We start from the raw sequence: 25,977 nt of genomic DNA on the forward strand, positions 1-25,977 counted from the left end.
GGAAAACCCGGCCCTGTCCCCTCTTTTCGATGGGCCGCCTTCCTTCCAGAAAGGAAAGAGTCCTTTCCGTCCCGTTATCCGGGAGCGAAGGGCAGGGTTAAGGGGCCCACGGCGACGTAGAGGCGGGATTTTTAGTCAGGCAGTGCGTCGGGCGCCTGCCCGGGGCCGGGCTCCGGGGAAGAAAAGTCTTGGGCCTGGCCCCCCAGCACTTGAAGCTCTTTCCACTTTCGTCCTCTTCTGCTCAAGATGGTGGCCTCCCGCGCAATCGGTTGCCTCAGACGCTTCGCAAATGCCTCCAGGACGCTCCACCACTGCTCAGGTGAGGCCTGGCTGAAGGTGCCCCGAACCCCCCACCCCCCGGGTATAACGCCTGCGGAGATTAGGGCGGCCTCGGACCCGCGTCTCCTACTCGCTGCCCCCTCCCTGACCCCGCCCGGGGCCCCAGCCCTGGATTAGGGGGGGAGAGTGGGGCAGAGGAGATGCTGCCCTGCGACCCGGTCTTCCGTGTCCTTGGGAAAGGACTGTCACTTCCTCTCTCATGACCCCGAGTCGTGTGTGGATTCCAGGCTTCATAACCTCCAAGGTTTCTGACTCCTGTGCACTGGTCTGCACTTGCCGCCCATCTCCCCGTCGCTCCGCCGGGCTCACGCCCCTCTGATCTTCCTGAACGATGGCCTTGAACCTGTCCCTCCTAGACCCGGAGTGCCAGCACTGGGACACTCCACTAGGTCACACCTGTATGCCTCCACCACAACTTGTCCCTTACCAAGAGCTATCTGAAAAGCTTTTTGGATGGAATTAACCAGTTTGGGGGTTTTTTTAAACACTTTTTAATAGGGAGCTCAACTGTTGCAGTTCAATAATCCCAATGCGTTGAATTTCAAGGGGAGATTCTGCCACTTCCTATAAGAAACATTTTTTAAAAAATACGCCAACACGTGTATTTTATGGAATAAAAATGTAATACCCCGTTAGCTTTCCTTAGCTTTATCTTTTTCTCTTCAAACTGACCATGAAAAGAGCGAAAGTGGGTAACTGTGGAAAGTCAAGCATTGTCCTTTCATATCAGATCTGAGAGCTGGAATGTGACTGGCTTTTTTCGTTGTTATACTAAAGGCTGATGGTTTAACTAGAGATTTCATTTGTAATGTCCCTCATCTCTAATCACAGGGGTAGAATGCTGATTTTGGACATTTACTTTAAAGGGATTAATTTTGAATGATTGAACCTTTTTTTTTTTTTTCCAATTTCCTAATTCAACCACCATTTTTAGACTGCATAGGACAGCCGTGTGTGTGTGTGTGTGTGTGTGTGTGTGTGTGTGCGTGTGCATGGTGTGCATGTGTGTGTACACACCAGTGGGTGCACAATAACAAAATTGAAATATAAAGACTGGGGAAAGGGCCAAAGCCGGTTTGGCTCAGTGGATAGTGTTGGTCTGCGGACTGACAGGTCCTGGGTTCGATTCCAGTCAAGGGCATGTGCCTCGGTTGCGGGCACATCCCCAGTATCGGGTGTGCAGGAGGCAGCTGATCGATGTTTCTCTCTCATTAATGTTTCTAACTATCTATCTCTCTCCCTTCCTCTCTGAAAAATAAGTTAAATATTTTTTTTAAATTGGGGAAAGAGATTAAGAAAAAAGAACCACCCATTCTCTTACTATTCACATAGCTACTGTTAGCATTTGGCCATGTTACCTTACAGTTTTGTTTCCTGTTTTCCACATTTATGGCTTAACACTTTAGAAAAATTGAATGTATATTTTTAACCTGCACTTGCATTTGTTTTAAGGTACTTCTTATGGATTAGCAGTGGGTATAACACTGAACTGATAATCAAGCATGTGTTTTCTAGTCACTAGTTGTGTGACTGGCCAAATACCTTAATGTAATGTGTTTTATTTTCTTCAACTGTAAAATGAGTGGTTGAGACTATGGATTTACTTTGAAAGAGAAAGTATGACACAAGAGTTTGGATTTCAGTCTGGCTCTGCCTTTTACACTCTGATGACCTTGGGCAGTTTCTATCTGTACGGCAGAGAATAGTCTCCCCTTGTGAGTTTTAAAGGAGTTACTCTAGATGTAAAGCAGTTTTTTATGAAGTACTCAGTAAATGTTAGCTATTAACTTCTGTCCTGAGAAACTATGATTCTATATATCTGAGAGTTTTTAAAATAATTTTTACATTTTACGTGGGCAATTGAAAGTTATGAGTTTAGTTTTTTATATTTTAATGTAGAAAGTTATACACATACAAATATTTACATGTTTTCACCAGTAAGAAACTATGGCTCATCCTATATAATAAAAGCCTAATATGCAAATCAACTGAACAGCAGATTGACTGGAGGAACAACTGGTCACTATGACATACACTGACCACCAGGGGCAGACGCTCAACACAGGAGCTGCCTGCAGGCCCCAGGCCAGCCAAGGCAGGTTCCAATAGGGCCCCCCCCAATCCCCATCATCCAAATGGTCACCCCACAGATCAGCCCTGATCGCTAGCCAGGCCTAGGGACCCTCCCATGCTTCTAGTTATAGATAATTCCCCTTTTAACAGCAATTTATAAACTTGAAAAAAACTGTCTAGAAAGTGAATTTAAATTTACCTACACAACGGGAATCCAAAATGGCTGCTCGGGTAGGCAACTAGCCGCAGCCGCACACAACAATTTCAATAAAATACAACTAAAATATAAAATGGACATTACCCAGAACTACAGGAAAGTTGACTGACTGGAAATTCTACAACAAGAAGCAAGGAGAAAACCAGAAGGAAGCGCGGAGGAGCTGTAAAAGCCCAAGGTACGGAGACACGTGGCGGTCGGAGAGGACAGAGCCGGAGAGGAGGGAGGCCGAGTGCCTGGCTGGCGGTCCCAAGCAGGAAGGAGAGAAAAGCTCCGACTGTGCTGGGCCCAGCTCCAACTGCTCTGAACCCCAATTCTAGGCCAGACCCCGGGGACCCAGGCCCATCCATAGGGAGCCGGGCTGTAAGGCGGGACTCAGGGGGAGCGGCGAAAGGAGGTCCCGGAGGCGCGCACAGAGAAGGGCCGGCCGGCTGTGCCGCAGGATTGCCCTGACGGGAAGGAGACAGGGGCTCCAGACTGCTCTGAACGCCACCTCCAATCCCACTACCAGCTGAACTGAACTCCAATACCGGGCTCATTGTGGGAGAGCATAGACTGTTTGGCAGCAGGCGAAAATCGAGGGCACCTTTCTCTCAGAGGCGCTTGCAACAAGTACTGAAGGACCCTGAGTCTCAGGAGTCCCATAGGCTGTAGGCTCCACCCTGAAACCCCGCCCCATCAGGAAAGCTGCCTGCGAAAATGCCTAAACCAAATAGATCACAAACGAAAGAAATGGAGGACAAAAAGCGACTGGATATAGAGTTCAAAACCACACTTATAAGGTTTTTCAAGAGTTTCCTAGAAAAGGCCAATAAAATAAATGAGACCTATGAGGATATGAAAAGGGATCAACAAGAAAAAGAATACATTGTCTGAAATAAAAAATATTATACAGAGTCCTAAAAACAGAATGGAAGATCGCAAGAATCAAGTCAAAGATTTGGAACATAAAGAGCCAAAAGACACTCCTCTGCAGAAGCTAGAAGGCAAGAGAATCCAGAAAATTGAAGATGATGTAAGAAACCTCTGGGACAACTTCAAACGATCCAACATCAGAATTATGGGGGTCCCAGAAGATGAGAGAGAGCAAGATATCGAAAACATACTGAAAGAAATAGTGACAGAAAACTTCTCCCACCTGGTGAAAGAATTGGACTTATAAGTCCAGGAAGCGCACAGAACTCCAAATAAAAGGAATCCAAAGAGGACCACACCAAGACAAATCATAATTAAGATTCCAAGAGCAAAAGACAAAGAGAGAATATTAAAAGAAGCAAGAGCAAAGAAGGTAGTTACCTATAAAGGAGCATACGATTGTCAGCTGATTTCTCAATAGAAACCATGCAGGCCAGACGGGAATGGCAAGAAATATTCAAGGTGATGAATAGCAAGAACCTACAGCCAAAGATAATCTATCCAGCAAAGCTATCACTCAGATTCGAAGGTCAGATAAAGAGCTTCACTAATAAAAAAAAGCTAAAGGAGTTCATCACCACCAAACCAGAATTATATGAATTGCTGAAGGGGGTTCTTTCAGAAGAGAAAGTAAATAAAGATAAAAATTATGAACAACAAATACGTAACTATCAACAAGTGAATCTAAAAACCAAGGAAACTAAAAAAAAAAAAATCTGAGGAACAATATTAACTGTTGAATATAATAGAATCAGAGGTATGGAAGGGGAGTGAACTGTTTATTCTTAGGGGAGAGGGGGATGTGGGAAGAGACTGAACATAAACTGTGCACCTATGGATGAGGACAATGGGGGGTGGGGAAAGGGCAGAGGGTGGGGTGAGAAGGGGGGGGAAAGGAACATTTGTAATAATATGAACAATAAAAATTTATTTTAAAAAAATTTTAAAAAAAATTTACCTACACAACGGATTGCCATTTATACTCTATTGAGTCTTCATCCTATAAGTCTGTGCAAGTTGTAATGAGATTGTGACATTTACTGGTAGGTGATTAAAATCTCTTGAAACTGATTTATAATTGTTGAAGTTTTATTTATTTTTTTAAATATTTTTTTTTTAATGATTTCAGAGAGAAAGGGAAGGAGAGATAAAAAACAAACAAACAAAAAAACACCAACAATGAGTGAGAATCATTTGACTTCCCTGCATGCCCCCTACTGGGGATCAAGCCTACAACCTGGGCATGTGTCCCGACTAGGAATTGAACCTATGACCTCCTGGTTCATAGGTCAATGCTCCATCACTGAGCCATACTGGCTGCACTAATTCTTGTAGTTTTAAACCATTCCCTCTCTACAAGTGCTATAATCCTATCTAATAAAAGCTTAATATGCAAATTGACTGGTCAGTGAGGGGGTGGGGCCGATGTGTGGGCGATACCAGGCCAGCCAAGGCGGGTGCCAGTGGGCAGAGGGAGGGGACAATGAGGGGAGGGAGGTGAACAGCGACTGTGGAAGGGTGATTGGGGGGCGGGGCCAGCCCCTGGCAGACGGAGGCCACGTGTGGTGGTAGCCCAAGGTGGGGAAGGCCTGGCCGCCCACTGGCCAGCTCCATCCCCTGATCAGCCTGCCAGTCACCTCCCACAGAGGGAGGCCAGACTGCAGCTTAGGCCTGCTCTCCATGGGGAGCATCAGCAGGACATCCCCGAGGGCTCCCAGACTGCAAGAGGGCACAGGCCCAGCTAAGTGACACCCCCCCCCCCCCCCAAACTGCTGCTGTAGAGCCTAAGACCATCGGAAAACACAGATATTTACATTATGATTCATAATAGTAGCAAAATTACAGTTATAATATTACAGAAGTAGCAATGAAAATAATTTTATGGTTGGGGTCACCACAACATGAGGAACTGTATTAAAGGGTCGCAGCATTAGAAAGGTTGAGAACCACTCCTTTAGAAGATAGTGTATATTTAAATTTGACTCTCACTTCCTTAGTTCTATCCCCCCCTTTTTTTTCCTATCCCTTTCTTGACCCTATCCCTTTGAATATTGAGAAAACCTGTTGTTACAACCAGTGTAACATTTTCATATTTGAAATTTGTGTTAGCATAATCCAACTTTCTCCACTGGTATAGTTTCAGCTCTTGTAGGTATCTTTTTTGTGTTACATTATTAAAGTGGTTAAAAAGTAGGACAAAGGTTTCTCTCTCCTTTGCTGGCTTAGTAAATATAGGCTAAAGTTCACCCAGTGGCTCTGACATAAGCTCTGCTGATTGGGTGGTAGGTAAGGCTGGATTCCAAAAGCAAAGCTGCCTTGTACTCCCAGTTGCTTTAGTTGACTGTGAATTGGAATTCTTTTCCAGATTTTTTTTTTAACTTGTATTGTTTTTTCTCTTTGCTTTTTGTCTGGGTTGATTTAGAGGAGGTTTTATATATTCGCTTATAGGTGTGTGTGCAGCAAAGGTAGATTAGTGGGTAAGAGTTTAAAATGTTTTAATCTATAAGCTAATGAGCACAACCTATCTTATTTACATATTTGGTGTGAGTGTGTGTGTGTGTGTGTGTGGTCTGTCTATATTTATCCTCCCACTGTGCATTCCCAATCAGTTCGTTCCCCACTCTTATCCACTTTACCCTATTTAGCTAGACCTGCCTATTCCTTGGCTCCCCTCCCACTGGAGTTTGTACTCTATAGGCAAATTCCTTTTTATGCCAGCCTTATTCTCGCCTCTTCTTTATCTCTACTGAGTAGGAATTAATTCTTCCTAGATAGCGTCTCACCTGCTGCCATAGACTGTAAGATCCACAAAGGCAGGGATTTTTGTCTTTGTTTACTCCAAGTGCCTAGAATGTGTGGCGTTTGGTTGGCCACACTAAATTTTTTGCTGAATGAAAAGTGACTGTGAGCTGATGGTGGAAGACATTACGGTTTAGTTGGGGAAGCACCTGCTATGGATGCAATGATTAGAGAACAAAACAAAGTGAATAAAGATAAACAAAACTTTAGCAGAGAAGAGAAAGATCGTTGTTGATGGAATCTCAAAATGAGGCGTTGTGGGAAAGGTTGGTGCCATGTTATAAATATAAAGAAGGAAGAGTGACAAATACAGATGATACAGATTTCAAATGATGGAAAAGCAAAGAAGGGAAGTGCATCATTAGTGAAGCAGAAGCACAAGGAATTGAGGAGATAGATGGCTTGTCTTCATTTACTTGGTGTAGCACTTGGACTTACAGGTACTTTTATAACCATTACACCATTTTCACTTCTATCTCTAAGCACAATGAACTGCACTGGAAGAGTTGTTCATGGCCATTCAACTAGTAAATTATAAACCTGATGATTCAGCCCACATCTTTTGACTCTCAGGTCCTTTGTCTTTAGGCTGACTTGGATTGCTTAAAGAAGCAATGCAAATGAAACCAGAGATCACCCCATTGTGATTCTGGAACCATCTACACTGTTTTCGTTTATTTTTAAATAATATATTGTTTTGCCTTTCAAACCAGCAAGATCCTTGGCCACTATCTATGGTCCTCTCCTAATCTACTCCACCTCCAGGGGGTTCAAGTCAGTGGTTCCCAGGTGCCCAAATGTTTGCTGTACAAGTATACTTCAGTTAACTTTTTTTAAAATGCAGAATCTGAGGCTCAGCCCCTTTAATTTCTGATTCCATATTCTAGGTGGTTTGTCACTCAGGAATTTGTGAGTATACCTGATTCTAATACCCAACATAGTTCTGGAATCACTTTTTGTACTACCAAGTGAATCCAGGTTCAGCTGGATATTTGAATAGTTACATCCAGTCTAATTAGCACATTACCCTTTTATTATTGTAGATATTCACTAGTGCCCCTTGATTTGATAACATTGGAAACTCCATCTCTCCATAAAAATGTAAGCAGGTGTAGCTGAGGACCATGGTTGAGATATATTTGGAATACATTTGGACCTGACATTACGGGTTGTTTTGAGTCTCACTGGGCTAACATCAATGGTGTTGGCAAGGCTGGGTCCATTCTGGATGCTGTAAGGGAGAATCTATTTCTTTGCCTTTTCTAGAAGCTGCCCACATTTCTCGACTTCTTCAAAACCAGAAAAATGGGACCAAGTTCTTTTCATGTTGCCATCTCTCTGGTTCTCTTTGCCTCTCTCTTCCCTTTTGTGATTACATTGGGCCCAACTGGATAACCCAGGATAACTTCCTATATTAAGGTCAGCTCATTAGCAACCTTAATTCCATTTGCAGCCTTTATTCCCCTTTGCCACGTAACCTAACATATTCACAGTTACTAGGGATGCGGGCATTTTTGAGGAACTATTCTTCCACCTCCCACATTTAGTATCCAGATAATCATATGACCTGGTAATTGAAACAAAAAAAGATACGGTAGTGGTCACAATAATAGCCTAGGACACATTGTTCTAATTTTGTTTTTGTTGTTGTTATAAATTCTAGCTTTGTTATATATTACAAGTACTACAGAAATACTGTTTTGTAAAATAATTAATTTTGAAATCCTTTTTCTTATAGGTTATATTTGCCGCAACTTTTCAAGATCCTCTGCTTTGCTGGGTGAGTTTAATTTCTTGTCAACAAGTTTAGATCGCTTTTCGGATTTATTTTGCAATAAAAATGCTTACAAATAAATTTTTCTTCTCCTTTTAGCCAGATCCCATATTAACTATGGAATCAAAGATGATGTGGCAGTTATTCGAATTAACTCACCAAACTCAAAGGTACCTACTTTAAACTTGCTGCAGTTTCTTTCTTTTCTTTTTTTAAAATATATTTTATTGATTTTTTACAGAGGGGAAGGGAGAGGGATAGAGAGTTAGAAACATTGATGAGAGAGAAACATTGATCAGCTGCCTCCTGCACACTCCCTACCGGGGATGTGCCCGCAACCAAGGTACATGCTCGAACCTGGGACCTTTCAATCTGCAGGCCAATGCTCTTTCCACTGAGCCAAACCAATGCTGGCTGCAGTTTATTTCTAACTACATTCATGAATCCAGTCTTGAATGGGAAAGAAATAAACCCACCAATCTGGCAGAAATCTTATCATATAAACTTACATTAGTTAAATTAGTTAGTTTGACAAGTTGCCCAAGGAATAGAGTTTTCTGAAGCACAGGACCTTAATCAAGAATTCCTTCTACGTAGTTGCCCTAACTGGTTTGTCTCAGTGGATAGAGCATCAACCTACGAACTGTATCAATTAAAGCAGATAGCATTTATCCAGTCTTTTGTCAAGAGGAGCTTTATTGCAGGAGCCATGGTCGTGTGTGTGTGTGTGTGTGTGTGTGTGTGTGTCCCCGTAAAATTGGTGTAAAGGGCCCTGACCAGTTTGGCTCAGTGGATGTAGCCTTTGGTCTGAAGGGTCCCAGGTTCGATTCCGATCAGGGTATGTACCTTGGTTGCGGGCGCGTCCCCAGTGGGGAGAGTGCAAGAGGTGGCTGAATCGGTGTTTCTCTCTCATTGGTGTTTCTAGCTCTCTATCCCTCTCCCTTCCTCTCTGTAAAAAGAAAAAAAATCAATAAAATATATTTTAAAATAATAATAAAATTGGTGTAAAGTTTTTACATTCAGAAATCTTGTTACGAGAAGCCCAGATGAACTAGGAAGACCTAGATGGAAGCAATGAACAACTATCACAAATTAAGGAAAACATGAGATAGTTCCCATTTCTAGAGTAAATCTTGGCACTCACTGACCAGTGATTCAAACTTAAGATATTTTTTCAGAATTTTCTAAGTTGAACATTTTTCATGAACACAAAAAAAATAACATATGGCTATTGTAGGGAATTTTAAAACTATAAAGAAAAAAATAATTATTTATATCCCAAACCCCAAAATAATTCCTTTTTAACATTTCATCCAGTTTCAAGTGTTTATAAAATTAAGATCACACTGTATATCTTATTTTGATTCTTTTTTTCCTTAATGCTATATACATTTTTCCATGTCAGTAAATGTTTGTAGACTTAGCAGCCAGGCTGAGTAGACCTATTTTTAAAGGGTGTTATGCTTATAGTTGACTGAATAGAAGCTACAGGGCATTTGTTTTTTCCCCCCTGCCTCTCTTTCTTGCTTCTAACAGTATGTTTCTAGTGGATAAACATATTTTTTACCATCAAATAGCATCTGATAGTGACTTGCACATCTGGTTCTTCAAATTTACACCCTTAGATTTATATGTATCTCTCTTTGACAGGTAAATACACTGAATCAAGAACTACAGTCAGAGTTCATGGAAGTAATGAATGAAATCTGGGCTAGTGATCAAGTTAAAAGTGCTGTCCTTATCTCCTCAAAGCCAGGGTGCTTTATTGCAGGTGCTGACATCAAGTAAGTTTTACTAAAGTTGATTTAAAAAGAGGGGCTTCTTGCCTAAGCCATGTAAGACTAAAAATAGCCTTTTCTTAAAGCAGTTCAAATTCCTATCTCACTAGGTTAAAAATATTATAAAATTAAGCTAACAATGAGATGCCATTTAAAAGTTTGAAAATTATCATGTTAGCAAGCCCTTGGAGAAATGAGAAAGTTAATATATTACTAATTGGAATGCCAGTTGTACCGCCACTTTGGAGAGCAATTGGCAGCATTTAGTCAAATTGAAAATGCATGTACCATAAACTCCAGTGATGCCTGTTCTAGGTATATATGCTAGACAAATCCCAGCCTTATGTTTAAGGACCCATGCACAAGGATGTTCAATTCTGTGTAGTTTAAAATAGAATTTGAAATAAGCTAAATGTCAGTTATTTGGGAAATGGATAATTAAAATGTGAAATATTCACATGATAAAATACAACAAAACAGTTGAAAGGAATTAACTAGATTCACAACATAATATTAGAGCTCAAAAACATAATGTTAAGTTAGAAATAAAAGGCAAGTTATAGAATGTTTCCTATAGCATATAGTTTATGTAAAGGTTTTTAAACCATACATGAAATATTCTTTATATTTTTTGTGGACAAATACTTTTTTTTTTTAAGTGGTAGACTGTATACCTATAAAACTTGTTAACAATTCTTTAAGACATATATAAGGAGAAGAAATGATTTCTTAGTGTTAGTTTAATGGGTTAAAATGTTAACAGTTAATTCTGACAAAATGGAAATAGTTGTTTTTCTTTGTACTTTGGGCAATGTTGGCCAATATTATAGGCTTAATAATTTGCACTTAAGGTGTTTGGATATTTTTAAACCTTGCTGTAACATTGTGTACCCATTTTTGTTTGTATAAGTAAAAATGTATAAATATTCTGTTTAATATTTGTTAGAAAAAGATTATGTGTAGTGAGTGCTTTGTTTTCTAGTTCAGTTATTTGAGACTACTGAGACACTAGTATACCTGGCAGTAACTAGCAACATCCATAAGAAAATGCGTTTACCTTCCATAAGGCTAGTTGAGCAATTTCCAGCATATAAAATGACAGAAAAATAGTTGTCTTTGGTAAAAGTACAAAATTCACAACTTAAATGTGATCAGGAGCAAAGTAAGTAGGGAATGAAGCAAACTGAAATTAAAGGGCGTGGTGTACGTTATTGCAGTAGACCTTTTTTAATCATTAGGGGATCTGTTTAAGATTTTTTTTTTTTTAATATATTTTATTGATTTTTCACAGAGAGGAAGAGAGAGGAATAGAGAGTTAGAAACATCGGTGAGAGAGAATCATCAATCAGCTGCCTCTTGCACACCCCCTACTGGGGATGTGCCCGCAACCAAGGTACATGCCCTTGACCGGAATCGAACCTGGGACCTTTCAATCCGCAGGCCGATGCTCTATCCACTGTGCCAAACTGGTCCTGGCTGTTTAAGATTTTAGATCCCTCCAAACAACTTGAAAGCTTTTTCCCCTGCAATTTTGATTGCTATTTAACATGAAAGCTACCTCATAGTGGAAATATTGAAATGATGACATTTTCATGTTCAGAGCTTTGTAATCTAATGATTTGTTATAGAAGCGAAAATAAATTGTGCCACGTTTTGTTTCATGTTCTCTGGATCCAAAAACTTAACACTCTTTATTGAGAGAGGTCATTGATATCAGTGCTATCTGAGGCAGATCCACACTTAGACCTGTGAGTATTTGAAGATTCACCACCACATACTGATATGCGATAGGGTTGAGAATATAGTAGATGAAGTATTTAAGGAAGTAGGCTGCAGTTTCATCTCTGATTTGTTTCTCTTCTCGGCTTTCATGTTTGCTGCAGCATGATAGCCGCTTGCAAGACCCCTCAAGAGGTAACACGGCTTTCACAAGAAGGACAGAAAATGTTTGAGAAACTTGAGAACTCTCCAAAGCCGATTGTGGCTGCCATCAGTGGATCCTGCTTAGGAGGAGGACTCGAGGTATGGGTTTCTCACAGAGTCACCGTTCAGCTCAACGGTAGGCTCCACCCACTAAACGTTTAGGCTCCTGTTTTACCTGAGAAAAGTTGTCAGAGAATCAGCTTTCTTTTTAGTTATCAAACTTCTGGGTCTGTTTTAATACTTATTCTCATGGCACATAGCATGTGAACCAAATGTGATGTTTTCATTTTAAATTGAGAAGATTTCAGCGAGATCTCTTAGATGCCTTTCAATTCTAAAAACCTGGTTAAAGTTTGCAGGGCAAAGATTCAGAAGTGTAATGCATGCTCATGAGCTAAAGTCTAGTTGAGACACACAAAGCATAATACATGCTTAAGGGCTCTGTGAGTAGAAAAGGTGATAAATTCTAAAAGATTTGAGAGAAGATGTGCTTATTAGACTAGAGCATGTAGGGAAGAAGAAAGGGAGAAGAAAATAATATTTATCGAGCATTTCTCACATGCTGGGTCCTATGTTAGCCACTTTCACAACAATTAATTAAGGAAAGCTTTGCCTGGTCCTAAAAGATAGGCAAAATGTGATTAACCAGAACAAGAGGAGGGGGGCAGGCATTCCACATTGAAGGAAAAGGAGAGTCTATAAGGTAATGGGCTTCTTAACCTGGGCTGCATATACAATTGTGTGTGCATTTTTCTATTGAGAGCTTCCATAGCTTTCAGCAGATTTTTAAGGAAATCTTCAGCCCAAAAAGTATTTCATACTTTCCCCTTAATTAGGGGAAAGTATGAAATAAGGCTGGAAAGGTAAATTGTAGAAAGCATTAATTCTGTGGGCACATTCCTGGTCTAAAGAAGTAATCTTTAGATCCTCACAGATCCTAAGATGTTATAAGATTGCATTTTCTAACATTCCAATTTCTTTTCATTTGTTTGAAGCTTGCCATTTCATGCCAATACAGAATAGCAACAAGAGATAAAAAAACAGTATTAGGTGTCCCTGAAGTCTTGCTGGGGATCTTACCAGGAGCAGGAGGCACACAAAGGCTACCCCAAATGGTGAGTTTAAGACTCCCCCCACCCCCTATGAACTTCAGAACCTTCATACTTTGGTAATACAAAAGGCATAGTATTGGCCAAAACCAGTTTGGCTCAATGGATAGAGCATCGGCTTGGGGACTGAAAGGTCCCAGGTTCGATTCCGGTCAAGGGCATGTACCTTGGTTGCGGGCATATCCCCACTAGGGGGTGTGCAAGAGGCAGCTGGTCGATGACTCTCTTTCATCGGTTTCTAACTCTATCTCTCTCCCTTCCTCTCTGTGCAAAATCAATAAAATATATTTTTTTTAAAAAAGGCATAGTATTAGGTATTCATTGTAAGATTTAGAAACCAAATAAAATATGAATATTTAGGATCAGTAGCAAATTTTTTATTCCTGGTATTTTTTATTCCTGATTGATGTTTCTTTCTCATTATTATTTCTAACTCTCTATCCCTCTCTGTTCCTCTCCATAAAAAATTCAGTAAAATATATATTTTTTAAAAAAGATAAATAAGATACATGTCTTGCCTCTTTGAAGCGTATAGTTTAATCAGTTCCTTCTCTGCACAGTAACATCTTAATCAGTTTTGCAAATTCATGTGTCATATATCACGATAAATATAAGAGGCAGACCTTTCCCCTGATTTGGATGATCTCGTATGCTCTAGAACCAAAAGAGGCCGATCACATAAGTTACCTAAATGTGTATTAGTATGTAAAATATAACTGATTGATAAATAGCAGGGATTTGCCTTTCCTCACTTTAGTATTTATTTTGCTCAGTTGAAGGATTTGTAAACTTGACAATTTGTAATTGTCAGTCTGATATTTTTTGCCCTATGTTCTGATCCTTGTTTGTATGTTAGGTGGGCGTACCTGCTGCTTTTGACATGATGCTGACTGGTAGAAACATTCGTGCGGACAGAGCAAAGAAAATGGGATTGGTTGACCAATTGGTGGAACCGCTGGGTAAGTGTTAGCATGCCTCAGAGTTGGGCCTTATGAAATTATTTATTTTATTAAAGAGTTAATATCTTGCATATTGGTTAGAGTGGACTCATACTCTTAGGAATGAGTCATCATTCTGAAGAGTGAAGTTTTCTAAAAATTATAATACTGCCTAGCCAGCGTAGCTCTGTGGTTGAGTGTTGACCTATGAACCAGAAGGTCACAGTTCGATCCTGGTTAGGGCATATGTCTGGGTTGCAGGCTCGATCCCCACTACAGAGGCATACAGAAGGCAACCGATCAGTGATCCTCTCTCATCAGTGATGTTTCTATTTCTCCTTCTCCCTTCTTCTCTGAAATTAGTAAAAATATACTTAAAGTAATAATAATAAATAAACGAACAGATATCCTTCTGTTGTTGATTTCTAGTTTCATTTTGTTGTGGTGAGAGTACAATTAGTCCTTATCTGCGGACTAATTTCCCCATCTGTGAGTACATAGTTCCTGATTCCTCCACCCACCAGTCTCTGGCAAGCTGTGCTGAAAGCGGGTGCTGGAGCCTTTGGCTTTGGCATGCCTAGGTTTTGCCTGCCTGGACTGATCTAGACCTGATTTGCATTCCAGTTTCTTGTGTTCGTTTTTGCAGGACCAGGAGTAAAACCTCCAGAGGAACGGACAATTGAATACCTAGAAGAAATTGCAGTTACTTTTGCCAAAGGACTAGCTGATAAGAAAATTTCTTTAAAGAGAAGCAAGGGATTGATGGACAGTGAGTGTGTTATTAAAAAATAAAGGCAAAGCTACTTTCCAAGGAGTTTAATTTATTTGCTGTAAATTTTAAGTGAGGATTGGGTAAAAGCATAAAGTTAATCTTAAGGGATATAACAACTCTGCTCTAGGGTCAAGTTCTGAACCATATACTCATAAGTTAAAACCATTTTTTTAAACTTTTAATTTTGAAACATTTTAAACATTAATACAAAAGGATTCTGTAACAGTGTATTAGACCATTACAATGCCCAGCTGTAGCACTTATCACATAATGAAGCTGTTTGAAGATGTGCTTAGGTTGAAACGTAGATTTTGCATGTCAGAGTAAAGAGCAGTTCTTTCATGTAGCTAGAACTATTGAATTTTTATGGAGTTTACAGAACAAATTAGCAAGAAATTCTTATTGCCAATAGTATCTAAAAGCTTCTTATCTTACAGAATTGACATCGTACGCCATGGGTATTCCATTTGTCAGGCAACAGGTTTACAAAAAAGTGGAAGAACAAGTACGAAAGCAGACCAAAGGCCTCTATCCTGCACCTCTGAAAATAATTGACGTGAGTCTTTTCCCCACTTGATTTTCTTATGTTTTCCTCCTTCGTATAGCGCAATACTCTTTAACAGCATAATACTCTTTATTGCCATTCAGGACTATGTATGCCAGTACAGAAGTTCTTAATTCTGCTATTAAAGTACTTACCAAAAATAAGGGAAGAAAAAAGTAAGCTGTAAGGATTCATATAAATTAGTATACTTGGGGATAATTAGTGCCAGGCATATTTATTAGTTGATGAGTTTAAAACTGTCAATTATAAACCAGAATGGAACCTATGTCATATCAATATATCAAGGCCAGTAAAATATTGAGCATTTATAAAGAGTTAAAACAAAACTGATGGCTATATTCTATCATTAGTCAAAACCATTGTCAGTTCCTACAGTATCCCATTGACTTTCCCATTGCCATAATTATAAAAGAGATGTAATGATATAGAGAAGTTCTGGAAAGAACAAAGAATAGGTGAAATGATCGTAGGGTTGAAGAAACTTCTATCTAAAGATAGACCTTAAAACAGAACTCTCTGATCTAGAAAGTCTAAAATTAAGAGAGCATGTAATTAAAGACCTCAAAATTGGAGAATGGATTAACCAACAGATATATTTTGAGCAGAAGACACCAAAGAACATAAAATATGAAACATGATCCCCTGCCTCCATTCATCTCACAGTCTGCGCTGGAGAGATTAGGCATGGTAGGCAGATAACAGTGTGAGGGACATTAAAAAGCAGCATAGGCTTATTGCCAGCTACATGGGACGGAGGAAAATGGCTAAGTGCACTGAGGGGGGAATAATCACTGACCCAAAGAGGTCAGGAAGAGCCGGATTTGACCTGAGCCCTGAAAATGGGTAGAGAGTGGTTGAAGGGAAAGTGGTCCCAGATCAAGGTCAGGTGGGGATTTTGACAAAGTTTCAGAAGGAGGGAAGCACCATGCTCTTCAAGGAACTTTGTTGAGATTAGGTTTTGTAGGAGGACTGTGACATGTCTGCAGAAAGATCAAAGCTAGATTTCAGAAGGTTAGTCAGTAATGAATTAAGAAATTTGTTCTGGCCCTGGGCGGTTGCTCAATGGTTAGAGTGTCAGTCTGCACTGCATGGAGGGCCACGGGTTTGATTCCTGGTTAATGGCACATACCTGGGTTATGGGTTCATTCCAATCTAGTCTTTAAAAACTAAGGACACTAACCGGGAGTGTGCAAGAGGCAGCTGGTCGATGTTTCTCTCTCATTGACGTTTCCAGCTCTCTATCTCTCTCCCTTCCTCTCTGTAAAAAAATCAATAAATTATATTTTTAAAAATAAATAAATAATAAATAAGGACAGTGTGGCTCAATTGGTTGGGTGTCATCCTGGTCACTGAAAAGTTGCCCATTCAATTCCTGGTTGGAGTACGTGCCCGGGTTATGGGCTTGATCCCTGGTAAGGGGTTGTGCAGGAGCAGCTGATAGATGTTTTGGTCTCACATCAATGTTTCTCTCTCTCTCATTCTCCCTTAAAAATCAAATAAACCTTTCTTTAAAATAAAGAAAGAAGCTAAAAATAAAAATTAACAAGGAACTAGGCCCAGCTGGTTTGGCTCAGTGGTTGAGCGTTGACCTGTGAACCAGGAAGTCACAGTTTGGTTCCTGGTTAGGACACATGCCTGAGTTGCTGGTGCAATCTCCAGTGAGGAGTGTGCAGGAAGTAGCCGATCAATGATTTTCTCTCATCATTGGTGTTTTTATCTCTCTCTCCCTCTCCCTTTCTCTCTGAAATCAATTTAAAAAATTTTATATATATATGTTTAAACAAAAACCAACACTAGCAATTTTATACAGCATTCTCGTACATCTCACCAATCCATTCCAATAGTGAACAAGTATTTTGTATGTTTTTTAGGTGGTAAAGACTGGACTTGAGGAAGGGAAAGACGCTGGCTATCTCTCTGAATCTCAGGTAAAGTTTTTTCTTTTGATTTTTGATTATTAGATATAATAAAACCAAAGATCTGAGGATGTATAAAACTGAAAAAAGAAAAAGTATCCAAAGCCTAGTAAAACATTTCATCCAGCAGCTACCATTTTTTTTTTTTATTTAATCTCAGTAGGCAAGTAGATGCAAGAAAACCTGATGGTCCCCAACTATTTGAACTTGCTCTCAATAACGAGGGTATAGCAAGGAAGAGCAGGGCAGAGTTTCAATCCTTTCAAATGAATAGTTTGGACATTCTGTTCTGTAGTCGGTCTGACTTTATTGTGATAAAATGAAAACATTGATTAAAAAGTATAGTCCTTGTTAGGACCTAGTGATAAAACTTTGAATTAGAAAATGAAAGGAAGTGGGGGTTTTTCACCCACTAAAAAAAGAGAAAGAAAAAAATAAATTAATTTTAAAAATAAATAAATGAAAGAAGAGAAGGGATACAGGAACCAGCCTCACCCCTTTTACTTTCTGAGTTGGTGATACAACAAATTTAAGTGGTTGGGTTGTTTGTAAGTTCTAAGCAATCATTGAAGAATGATTGCTCTTTGATGATAGGACAAAAGGTATGGGAAGAGCTTAGGACAAGTTCCAGAGGAAACATGTCTGTGCTTATTGCTTACTGCGGTTCACTTCTGATTTATTCTTTTCCATCGGTAAAATTGAAGCACATTTTATGCATCATAATTGTCCACCCTGCATGTATTGTACTCAGTATTTCCTGTCTATTCTACTTAGCACAACCCACTAAACTCATGAACCCTGATGGATTTCTGTCCACACTTTGAAAATCACTGGTTTATTGAATCACTGCTAAGTCAAGATTAGTAAAGCATTGATTCTGTAGAACAGTACTTCGTGTTTTATGTGGACATGATAGCAACTTTATTAGAGGGATTCCTTCTTTGGAATACTATTTGAAACCTTGTAATTATAACAATAAATTCTAGTAATATTGGTGATAACAATAGCTAACATTGAGACCCTAGTCATTTTATTAGTGTTTTCATTTAATCCCCACAATACTGTTAAAATAGGCATTGTTTTCCCATTTTAAGGATGAGAAAGCTTCACAACTGGAAAATGGCAGAGCCATGATTCAAAGCCAGTTATGTCAAACCCAGACTCTAAAGCTCATGCCCCTCACCACTAAGTTGAGACTTGTTCTCCGTAAGTGGTAATATGCTTTTTAAAGTGGTAGGTCCCGTGTGGGCCACCTGCTTACAGTGGAAAGGGAACTGGAGTTGAAAGTCATACTGCTTGGGTTTAGGTCCCATTTCTGCCACTCTGAGACAGTGTGACTTTGAGCACGTTCATTTAATTTTTCTGGGCCTCCTCTTCCCTCGCTTTAAACTGAGAGTGTTGCTTGAAATGATCATGAAGATCCATTTTGGCTCTGACATTCTAATGCCATGGAAAAGGTTACCATGGCTCTAATGTAGAGAATAAGCTCAGTTATATTTCAAAGCAGTAGTCAGAGAGTGTTGCAGATGAGAAGAGTCAAAAGAAGACACATCCATAGGAGACAGATGCCAGTACGGCACCGCTGAGACGCCGAGGACCTGTGGCTTTGCTTGTGTTACCTCTGTTCCCCGAGAAACCAAGCTGAAGGAATCCATGTCACCGAGACTGTGGAGTTCTACCTTGTCTTGTTCTTTTGTACATTTCAGAAATTTGGAGAGCTTGCGATGACCAAGGAGTCCAAGGCCTTGATAGGGCTGTATCATGGTCAGGTCCTATGCAAGAAGAATAAATTTGGAACGCCACAGAGGGAGGTTAAGTAAGTTAAACTCTACCTAGGAAGAGCCCTTGTGGATTTATTTCCCCACATGCTAAGCTTGTAGATGTCTTTGATTTATATCTTCAATCTTGCCATCAACTACCTCTGTCCTGAGCACATCAGATCCCTATTCCTACCAAGAACTTTTTGGCTTTCTTTCAGTGATCTGGGCATGATTGAAGATCAATATGATTCGATTTTCTTGGGTAGACCAATTCTGTAGACCTAATGGATTTTTTTAATTTAACTTTGAAAATCAGTCATTTATTAAAGGTGTATTTTTATAGATTATTATTTGAAATACCTTATTGTGTCTGCTTTAGTTGGTTTATGGATGATAACTTGGGCATCCTCCTATTTTACGGAAATGATTAAAAGTTGTTTGCTAGAAGTCATTTTATCCTTGCCTTCCAGGAACATCGCTGTTCTTGGTGCAGGGCTGATGGGAGCTGGCATTGCCCAGGTCTCTGTGGATAAAGGCCTAAAGACTATACTTAAAGATGCCACGCTAACCGGGCTGAGCCGAGGACAGCAACAAGTGTTCAAAGGGTAAGCCTGCTTTCTGCCACTGCCAGGAGTTAGAGTGGTTTTTGCCATTATAGATTCCTTTTTGCTGGACATGATGAGTATTAGATGCTCTATAGTTGAGCTGTGTTTCCTTTAATCTTGTTGTAGTTGTTAATCCTCACCTGAGGATATTTTTCCATTGATTTTTAGAGAGAGTGGAAGGGAGGGGGAGAGACAGACAGAAACATCAATGTGAGAGAGATGTATTTGATTGGTTGCCTTCCATAGGGATCAAGCCTGCAACCGAGATATATGCCCTTGACTGGGATTGAGCCTGTGACCCTTCAGTCCAACTGGAGGTTCTATGCACTGAGCCAAACCGGCTAGGTTTGATTTTTTGAAATGCTAATTCCTTCCTTTACTTCATGTTGCAACAGATATCATAAACCATTAGTATCAGCAGACTTTGTAGTCTTTGAGTGCAAAAAGAAAAAAAAAAAAAAAAAAAAAAATCTTTATCAAATATTTTTAAATGACATTTATTTTGTGTTTTGGTATCAGACTGAAAATTGTGAATTTCGTAGTTTCCATGTAATAGCTTATTGTTATGGGCTGTCTTTGTGGAGAGAGCTGAGGTTAGGAATGAGGAAATGCACAGTAACCACATTGCAGGTAGCACTGGGTCCAGAACTCCTGAGCCTTGTTGACTGGCGTGACTGTGGAGAAGCAGTTAATTGGTCTGGTTCCGTAGTGTCTGAGGCTTTATAGGACTGTCTCCATCTTACCTCTGAATTAATAAAGAGTAAATATAATTCTCCCTCTGCTCACTGGACCCTCTCCCCACACACACTTGCTGCCTGTTTTGCAGAGGGGAATAGTGGAGCAGCAGCTTCTCCAGATGGGAATTGGTTTCAGCTCAGTTCTCTGCTCCACTGTAATGGACAAGCTGGCTGCACTTAGCTGTCCTGCCTGTGACTTTTAGCTGAGTGAGCATTTTTTTTTTTTCCTCTCAAGTAGATTATATAGCTTTAAGCATGTTTTTACCCCTTTTCTGCAGAGATGCTCATATATTGCTACCAGGGACCTGGCAGATTTAATCATTTTGGCAGATTATTTTAAAGTAGGGAGGAGTTGGAGCAAAAGAAAGGACGTGTGCTACACACCTGCATCGCTCTGAGACAAGCCTGCAAGCCCCACAGCATTCACAGTCACTAATGAGAAACTGCCGCTCCGAATCCGCTTCCCCCCGGGTCTCTTCTGGGCCCAGGTGTCCTGGTGTCCCTTCGGCCTTAGAAACTCCGGGCTCCGGTGCATGCCCCTCACCATAGTGCTGACTCGGGACCTACATGGATCCTCCTCCCTCAGAAATAGTTTCATAGGCATTGGAATTAGAGCAACCAATAGTATTTTGAACTCTGACAAGTGTATTATTTGCTGACTGCTGACAAGGTTGTCAGAAACCAGGAGGTTTGAACTCATACTTTTAATATTTGCATACTTCTTTGAACTTAACTTGTGGCTTTAATTTTTCTTTTTGGTTAAGGAAATTAGTGAAGGGGCTTTAGCTTCATTCTTTATTCAGAGGAAAACTCTAGGTCATTTATTCTGAAAACGTGGTCAGGTGAAACCCTAAGAGAGCCTGTTTTCCTTGGCAATCTATAATAATAAAAGCGTAATATGCTAATTAGACTTGATAGCCCAACAACCTTCCGGACGACCTTCCCGATGAAGATGGGACTGTGAGGGCCGGACCCCTTGCACAAATTTCGTGCATCAGGCCTCTAATAAAAAATAACCAGATAAATGTTTGAGTAACAGAAATCCTTTTAGCTCTCAGTGGGAAAGAAGAAAGCTTGAGTTAATATTTTATGTGATCAATACCATATGCTACTAGGTATTGACGGGAAAGTGGGTTAAGAATATAAGAAATAATTCTTGGTCTCTGTCCTCTAGAAGGTTATAAACACAGGATAACCAACTGATACATAAGCAAGTCTGAATCCATATGGTCTAGGAATGGGCTGGCTGAGAGCTGCTCTTAGATTTGCCATTCTAGTATTTGTGTTTACTCCTCATGGCAAATCTGTCTTATGAATGATACCGTTTATGTAAGTTGGGCACTGAGAGGCATCTTGTCAGAGAAGAATGTGCATTTAGGGGTTACCTGTCTGAATCCTGTGCCCTAGGTACCCTAGTATCTAGCTCTTTGACTACAAGTCGCTCGGAGTCTTTTTAAGCAAGTCAGCTTCCTCAAAATGGGAGTAAGACCTCACAGTGTTGGTGAAAAACATAATATATACTCTCTGGCCCACGGATAGTCGATAAATGTGTTTCTACTCTTCCCTTTTGACTAGAATTTTTTTTTTTCTAGATTGAATGATAAAGTGAAGAAGAAAACTCTGACATCATTTGAAAGAGACTTCATTTTCAACAACTTGACTGGGCAGCTTGATTACCAAAGTTTTGAAAAGGCCGACATGGTGATAGAAGCTGTTTTTGAGGACATTAATCTTAAGCACAAAGTACTGAAAGAAGTAGAAGAGGTAAGTAAGGGACCTGTAATACTTGAATCCTAGTATAGTGAGTTAAGGACACAGATATGGGATTTAAAGGAACTACAGGAAACTCATTGTTCTTTTTATAGGGCTCTTCATTTCTAAACCTACGTTTTTATATGTGCTTATACACACTGTATGTTGTAAATGTCAAATCTAATTCCTACGGGAAGAAAATCAAGTAGCTTATTATCCTAAACACAGGGTTTGTTAGCCGTATGTGGGAGTTCAGTCACCCAAGCATACAAATAACCTCATGGAGTAGAAGCAGATTTCTCACCATTGTGGGTTGACCATAAGCCATAACAAAAGTTCTTCAGGTCTAGACAGCAAAGGAAATATGGAAAAACAATTTTCAAAAGGCAGGATTTAAATGCCTACTTTGTGGAAATACTGCTTTTTTTAAAATATATATATACTGATTTCAGAGAGGAAGGGAGAGGGAGGGAGAAATAGAAACATCAATGATGAGAGAATCATTGATCAGCACGCCCCACACAGGGGATTGAGCCCGCAACCCGGGCATGTGCTCTGACCGGGAATTGAACCGTGACCTCCTGGTTCATAGGTCAACGCTCAACCACTGAGCCATGCCAGCTGGGCTGCTTTGGTCTTTATCCCAAATGCTTATGTCACCAGTTCTTGAGATGGGATAACATAAACAAAACAAGTATTTGTAGTATAGAGGGCCCAGAAAAGAAGAAATGGCAGTAATCCGGGCACAAGATAGAGCTGAGACCTAGACTGGCCTACAGTTAGACACACACAGAATGTAGGCTAATAAATGATGTCAATGAAATGGTGCTGACTGGACAACAGTCCAGGTGTTTTGAGTAGTGGGCAGTTCTCGTAGATGATCATGACCGTCTAAACCCACCCCTTGGACATTCTCCACAGTCCTTCTCTCCACACTTCTCACTGTCTTGGTTGTCCCCGTTAGTATCTTCGTCATGTCTCAGTGCTCTGTTGCCATATGACAGACCACGGAGAAACAATTCACAGTTCTGCAGTTTGGATAGGGCTTCCTAGAGGCGGCTGGTCCTTAATCATGTGGTTTCACCCAGCCTCACTCACATGACTGCACTCAGCGGAAAGCTTGGTTGGCGCGCCTCCACGTGGCCTGCCTCTGCTGGTGGCCTCCTTCACGTAGCAGTCCAGCCAGAACTTCTCTACCGCATGGCTGCGCCTTCCAAGAGAGCAAAGGCAGAAGCTACTGGGCTTAAGGCTAGTCCTGGAACTGGCAGTCACTTCTGCTGTAGTCCTTTGGTCAAAGCAGTCACAGGCCGGCTCGGATTCAGGGAAGGGGAAATAGAGTCTCATCTGGATGGGAGGACCAGCGGACATATACCAGAGGGGAAGAGTTCTTGCCAGCCATCTTTGGAGACATTGGTTTGTTTATGGAGAATTTTGCCACCAGCATTAGACACTGTACCACCGTATTCTAACTGGAGACTGCGGTAGCTTTCTTAGAGCTGTGCTCTGCTGTCAACTCACATTATACTTTTGATGAACTGAAATCTTGGGATCTTTATCACAGGATCACTGCCAATTCAGGTCTTGTTCATTAGGTGCCTAGTTAGTTCTTTTTTCCCCCCTTTTAAAAATCTTAATGCAATACTTTTCTTTATCCCCATTATAATTTACCTTGTTTTACACTCAGCTGTCAGTGTGTGAATATATCTTGAACCTCGGTTTTCACCTTTGATGCTAGGCTTCTGCCTGTCCCAGATCACACAAAGGCGGCAGGTGTGCTTTCCATGTTTTCACCCGCATCTGAGACAAACATGCATAATTGGGGATCATAGGCAGAATGCTGAGAAGGGTCTACAGACTATTCTGAAGGTTGATAAAGCTGATAGTTAATAGTACTCATGGACTGTAGATATCATTTTAGTGGTGTATCGCTTTTCGGTAACACAGTGTATAAAATGAGGTAGGCATGCACTTTATGGCTTATTCTGATAAAGGTTAAGGGTGGGGTGTCATAAGTTTTCAGACTTGAGGGAGGATCCAAACAAGAAGAGGACTGATATCCTGGATATTGAAACGAGTGAGGTTTGATTCAAGGCCATCTTTTTTCAGTGTTTATCTGATGTGTCTTATTTACTAACTGTGGAGTGTAGTCGCCAGGTTAGGATTAGGTGACCTTAGGATGGGCCAGAACTGGAAGGCTGAATGGAAAAGAGAGCAAGGCCAACACATTCCTCAACACATGCCCTAGGTCATCATAAATGTCAGGCCAGTTTGTCTACCTGCTGCATTGTTCTGGGTAAGAGGATGGGTCATTAGCTTTTCTTTGATTCTAGTCACCTCCCAGGCCCACGTGACACATTCTTAAATGCTTTTGCCTTGCAGGTGATTCCAGCTCATTGTGTTTTTGCCAGTAACACCTCGGCTCTCCCAATCAATGAAATTGCTTCTGTCAGCAAAAGACCTGAGAAGGTAAATTTTGAAGAGAGAAAAACCCTGAAATGTCTTACAGCCTCAGGCTGATTGAGAAGGGACTGGCATGGATTATGAAGTGGGTGAGGGTGACAAAATATCCCCCAAACCTGGGCACTAAAAAGCTCGTAGCATGACCAGTGTGTGATGCCGGAACAAGTGAAGTACAACTCAAAATGCTTCTGTAGGTGATTTGCATCTCGTGGGAATAATTATTTAGGTTCAGACTATGAAACCCACCTTTATTACAATTAGATATTGAAAGATAGGCCCTAAGAAGGGATTCTCCCAAATATCACTTCATCTACATACTCTGGTGACTGTCCAGCACAGGTTTGGTTCCAGTTCCAGACTCAGGAATGAGGATCAGGGGGTGTGGTGGGATGTCTCTACTTGTGGGTGTTACTTAGACCTTTGACCCTGGACATGAAAGGGGGGATGTGGAAGCACGTTCAGCGATTTGAAATGAGGCCTGCAGATTTATCTTTGGGCTTCTGCTATTCACCAGAGTAACGTCAAGGGAAAGTGAAAACACTCAAGGAGAAATGAAACACCTCACCTCTTAGGAGGACCCAGTTAGCCTCATCCAGCCAGAACCAGCCAAAGGTAGACAGGAAGTAGGAGAGACTTGAAGGATTTGAAAGATTAACACACTAGCCATGTACAAAAGCCTTTTCTTCCTATTCTAATAGTTTGCTAATTTCCTAACACACAGCAGAGTAGGGCCGGATAGAGGCAGGCTCAGTGCTGGCAGGAAAAGGTCGCAGGGAGAAGTGGCATTTGATAGTGTGACCCTGAGGGAAGACACACACAGTGTAAGGGCAGGTGGACAGTCTGGCGTTGTCACAACACTCAGAGCGTCCGCAGCATTTCAAGTCAGCAAAGGAGGTCTCTCGTACTTTGATGTCACCTCTCCTTCTCCCAGTGGAGTAGGACAAGCATTGCACTCTGCAGTCTAGCCTGCGGGTATCTCAGATAACTCTGATCACCTAATGTCATTCACATACAAGTAAGGCCAAAGGGGCCAGCCATCTCAGTTTGCCTGCGTTCTGTCTGTCCCTTCTCCCCCCAAACCGTCAGCACCATTAATACAGGTGGGCCCTCCCTTCTTCCCTGATAAATCTGGTTTGGCCTTGAGCTATGATTTTGGTGCCAGTTGTTGGTAGGACCGATTGCCCTCAGTGAAAAGCCCTAGAAGCAGATGGAAGAGGATCCAGTAAGCTCTCTGAACATACTAAACTTTGGGTCAAAGAACCATGGGCCAGACACCTGACTCTGCCAAGCAGTGCTCCTGGATCCCAGCCGCTTTTCTTTCAGTGCTTCCCAGCAAGAAGAGAAGCTGCTGAACTTCCTCCTCAGTGAGACCTGTGGGCTTTTTGTTCTCCCTGCCAGGTGATTGGCATGCACTACTTCTCTCCTGTGGACAAGATGCAGCTGCTGGAGATTATCACAACCCCGAAAACGTCTAAGGACACGACTGCGTCCGCGGTAGCAGTTGGTCTCAAGCAGGGGAAGGTCATCATTGTGGTTAAGGTAAGG

General features: G+C 40.9%; 1 protein-coding gene across 1 annotated transcript in view; it reads left to right on the plus strand.

Annotated features, from left to right (window-relative positions):
- Positions 1-157: 157 nt before the first annotated feature.
- HADHA (hydroxyacyl-CoA dehydrogenase trifunctional multienzyme complex subunit alpha) overlaps positions 158-25,977 on the plus strand; it is a 29,201-nt gene continuing 3,381 nt past the window's right edge. Inside the window, exons 1-15 of the mRNA XM_036435008.2 lie at positions 158-319; positions 8,082-8,123; positions 8,217-8,287; positions 9,768-9,901; positions 11,779-11,917; positions 12,814-12,933; positions 13,784-13,886; positions 14,512-14,634; positions 15,075-15,193; positions 17,074-17,130; positions 18,825-18,934; positions 19,349-19,483; positions 21,813-21,984; positions 24,352-24,438; positions 25,831-25,971. Of these exons, the coding sequence (XP_036290901.1) occupies positions 247-319; positions 8,082-8,123; positions 8,217-8,287; positions 9,768-9,901; positions 11,779-11,917; positions 12,814-12,933; positions 13,784-13,886; positions 14,512-14,634; positions 15,075-15,193; positions 17,074-17,130; positions 18,825-18,934; positions 19,349-19,483; positions 21,813-21,984; positions 24,352-24,438; positions 25,831-25,971 (1,626 nt within the window). The 5' untranslated portion in view covers positions 158-246. The remainder of the gene's footprint in view (positions 320-8,081; positions 8,124-8,216; positions 8,288-9,767; positions 9,902-11,778; positions 11,918-12,813; positions 12,934-13,783; positions 13,887-14,511; positions 14,635-15,074; positions 15,194-17,073; positions 17,131-18,824; positions 18,935-19,348; positions 19,484-21,812; positions 21,985-24,351; positions 24,439-25,830; positions 25,972-25,977) is intronic.

Source organism: Pipistrellus kuhlii, unplaced genomic scaffold, assembly GCF_014108245.1.
Source record: "Pipistrellus kuhlii isolate mPipKuh1 unplaced genomic scaffold, mPipKuh1.p scaffold_m20_p_13, whole genome shotgun sequence".
Lineage (NCBI taxonomy): Eukaryota > Metazoa > Chordata > Mammalia > Chiroptera > Vespertilionidae > Pipistrellus > Pipistrellus kuhlii.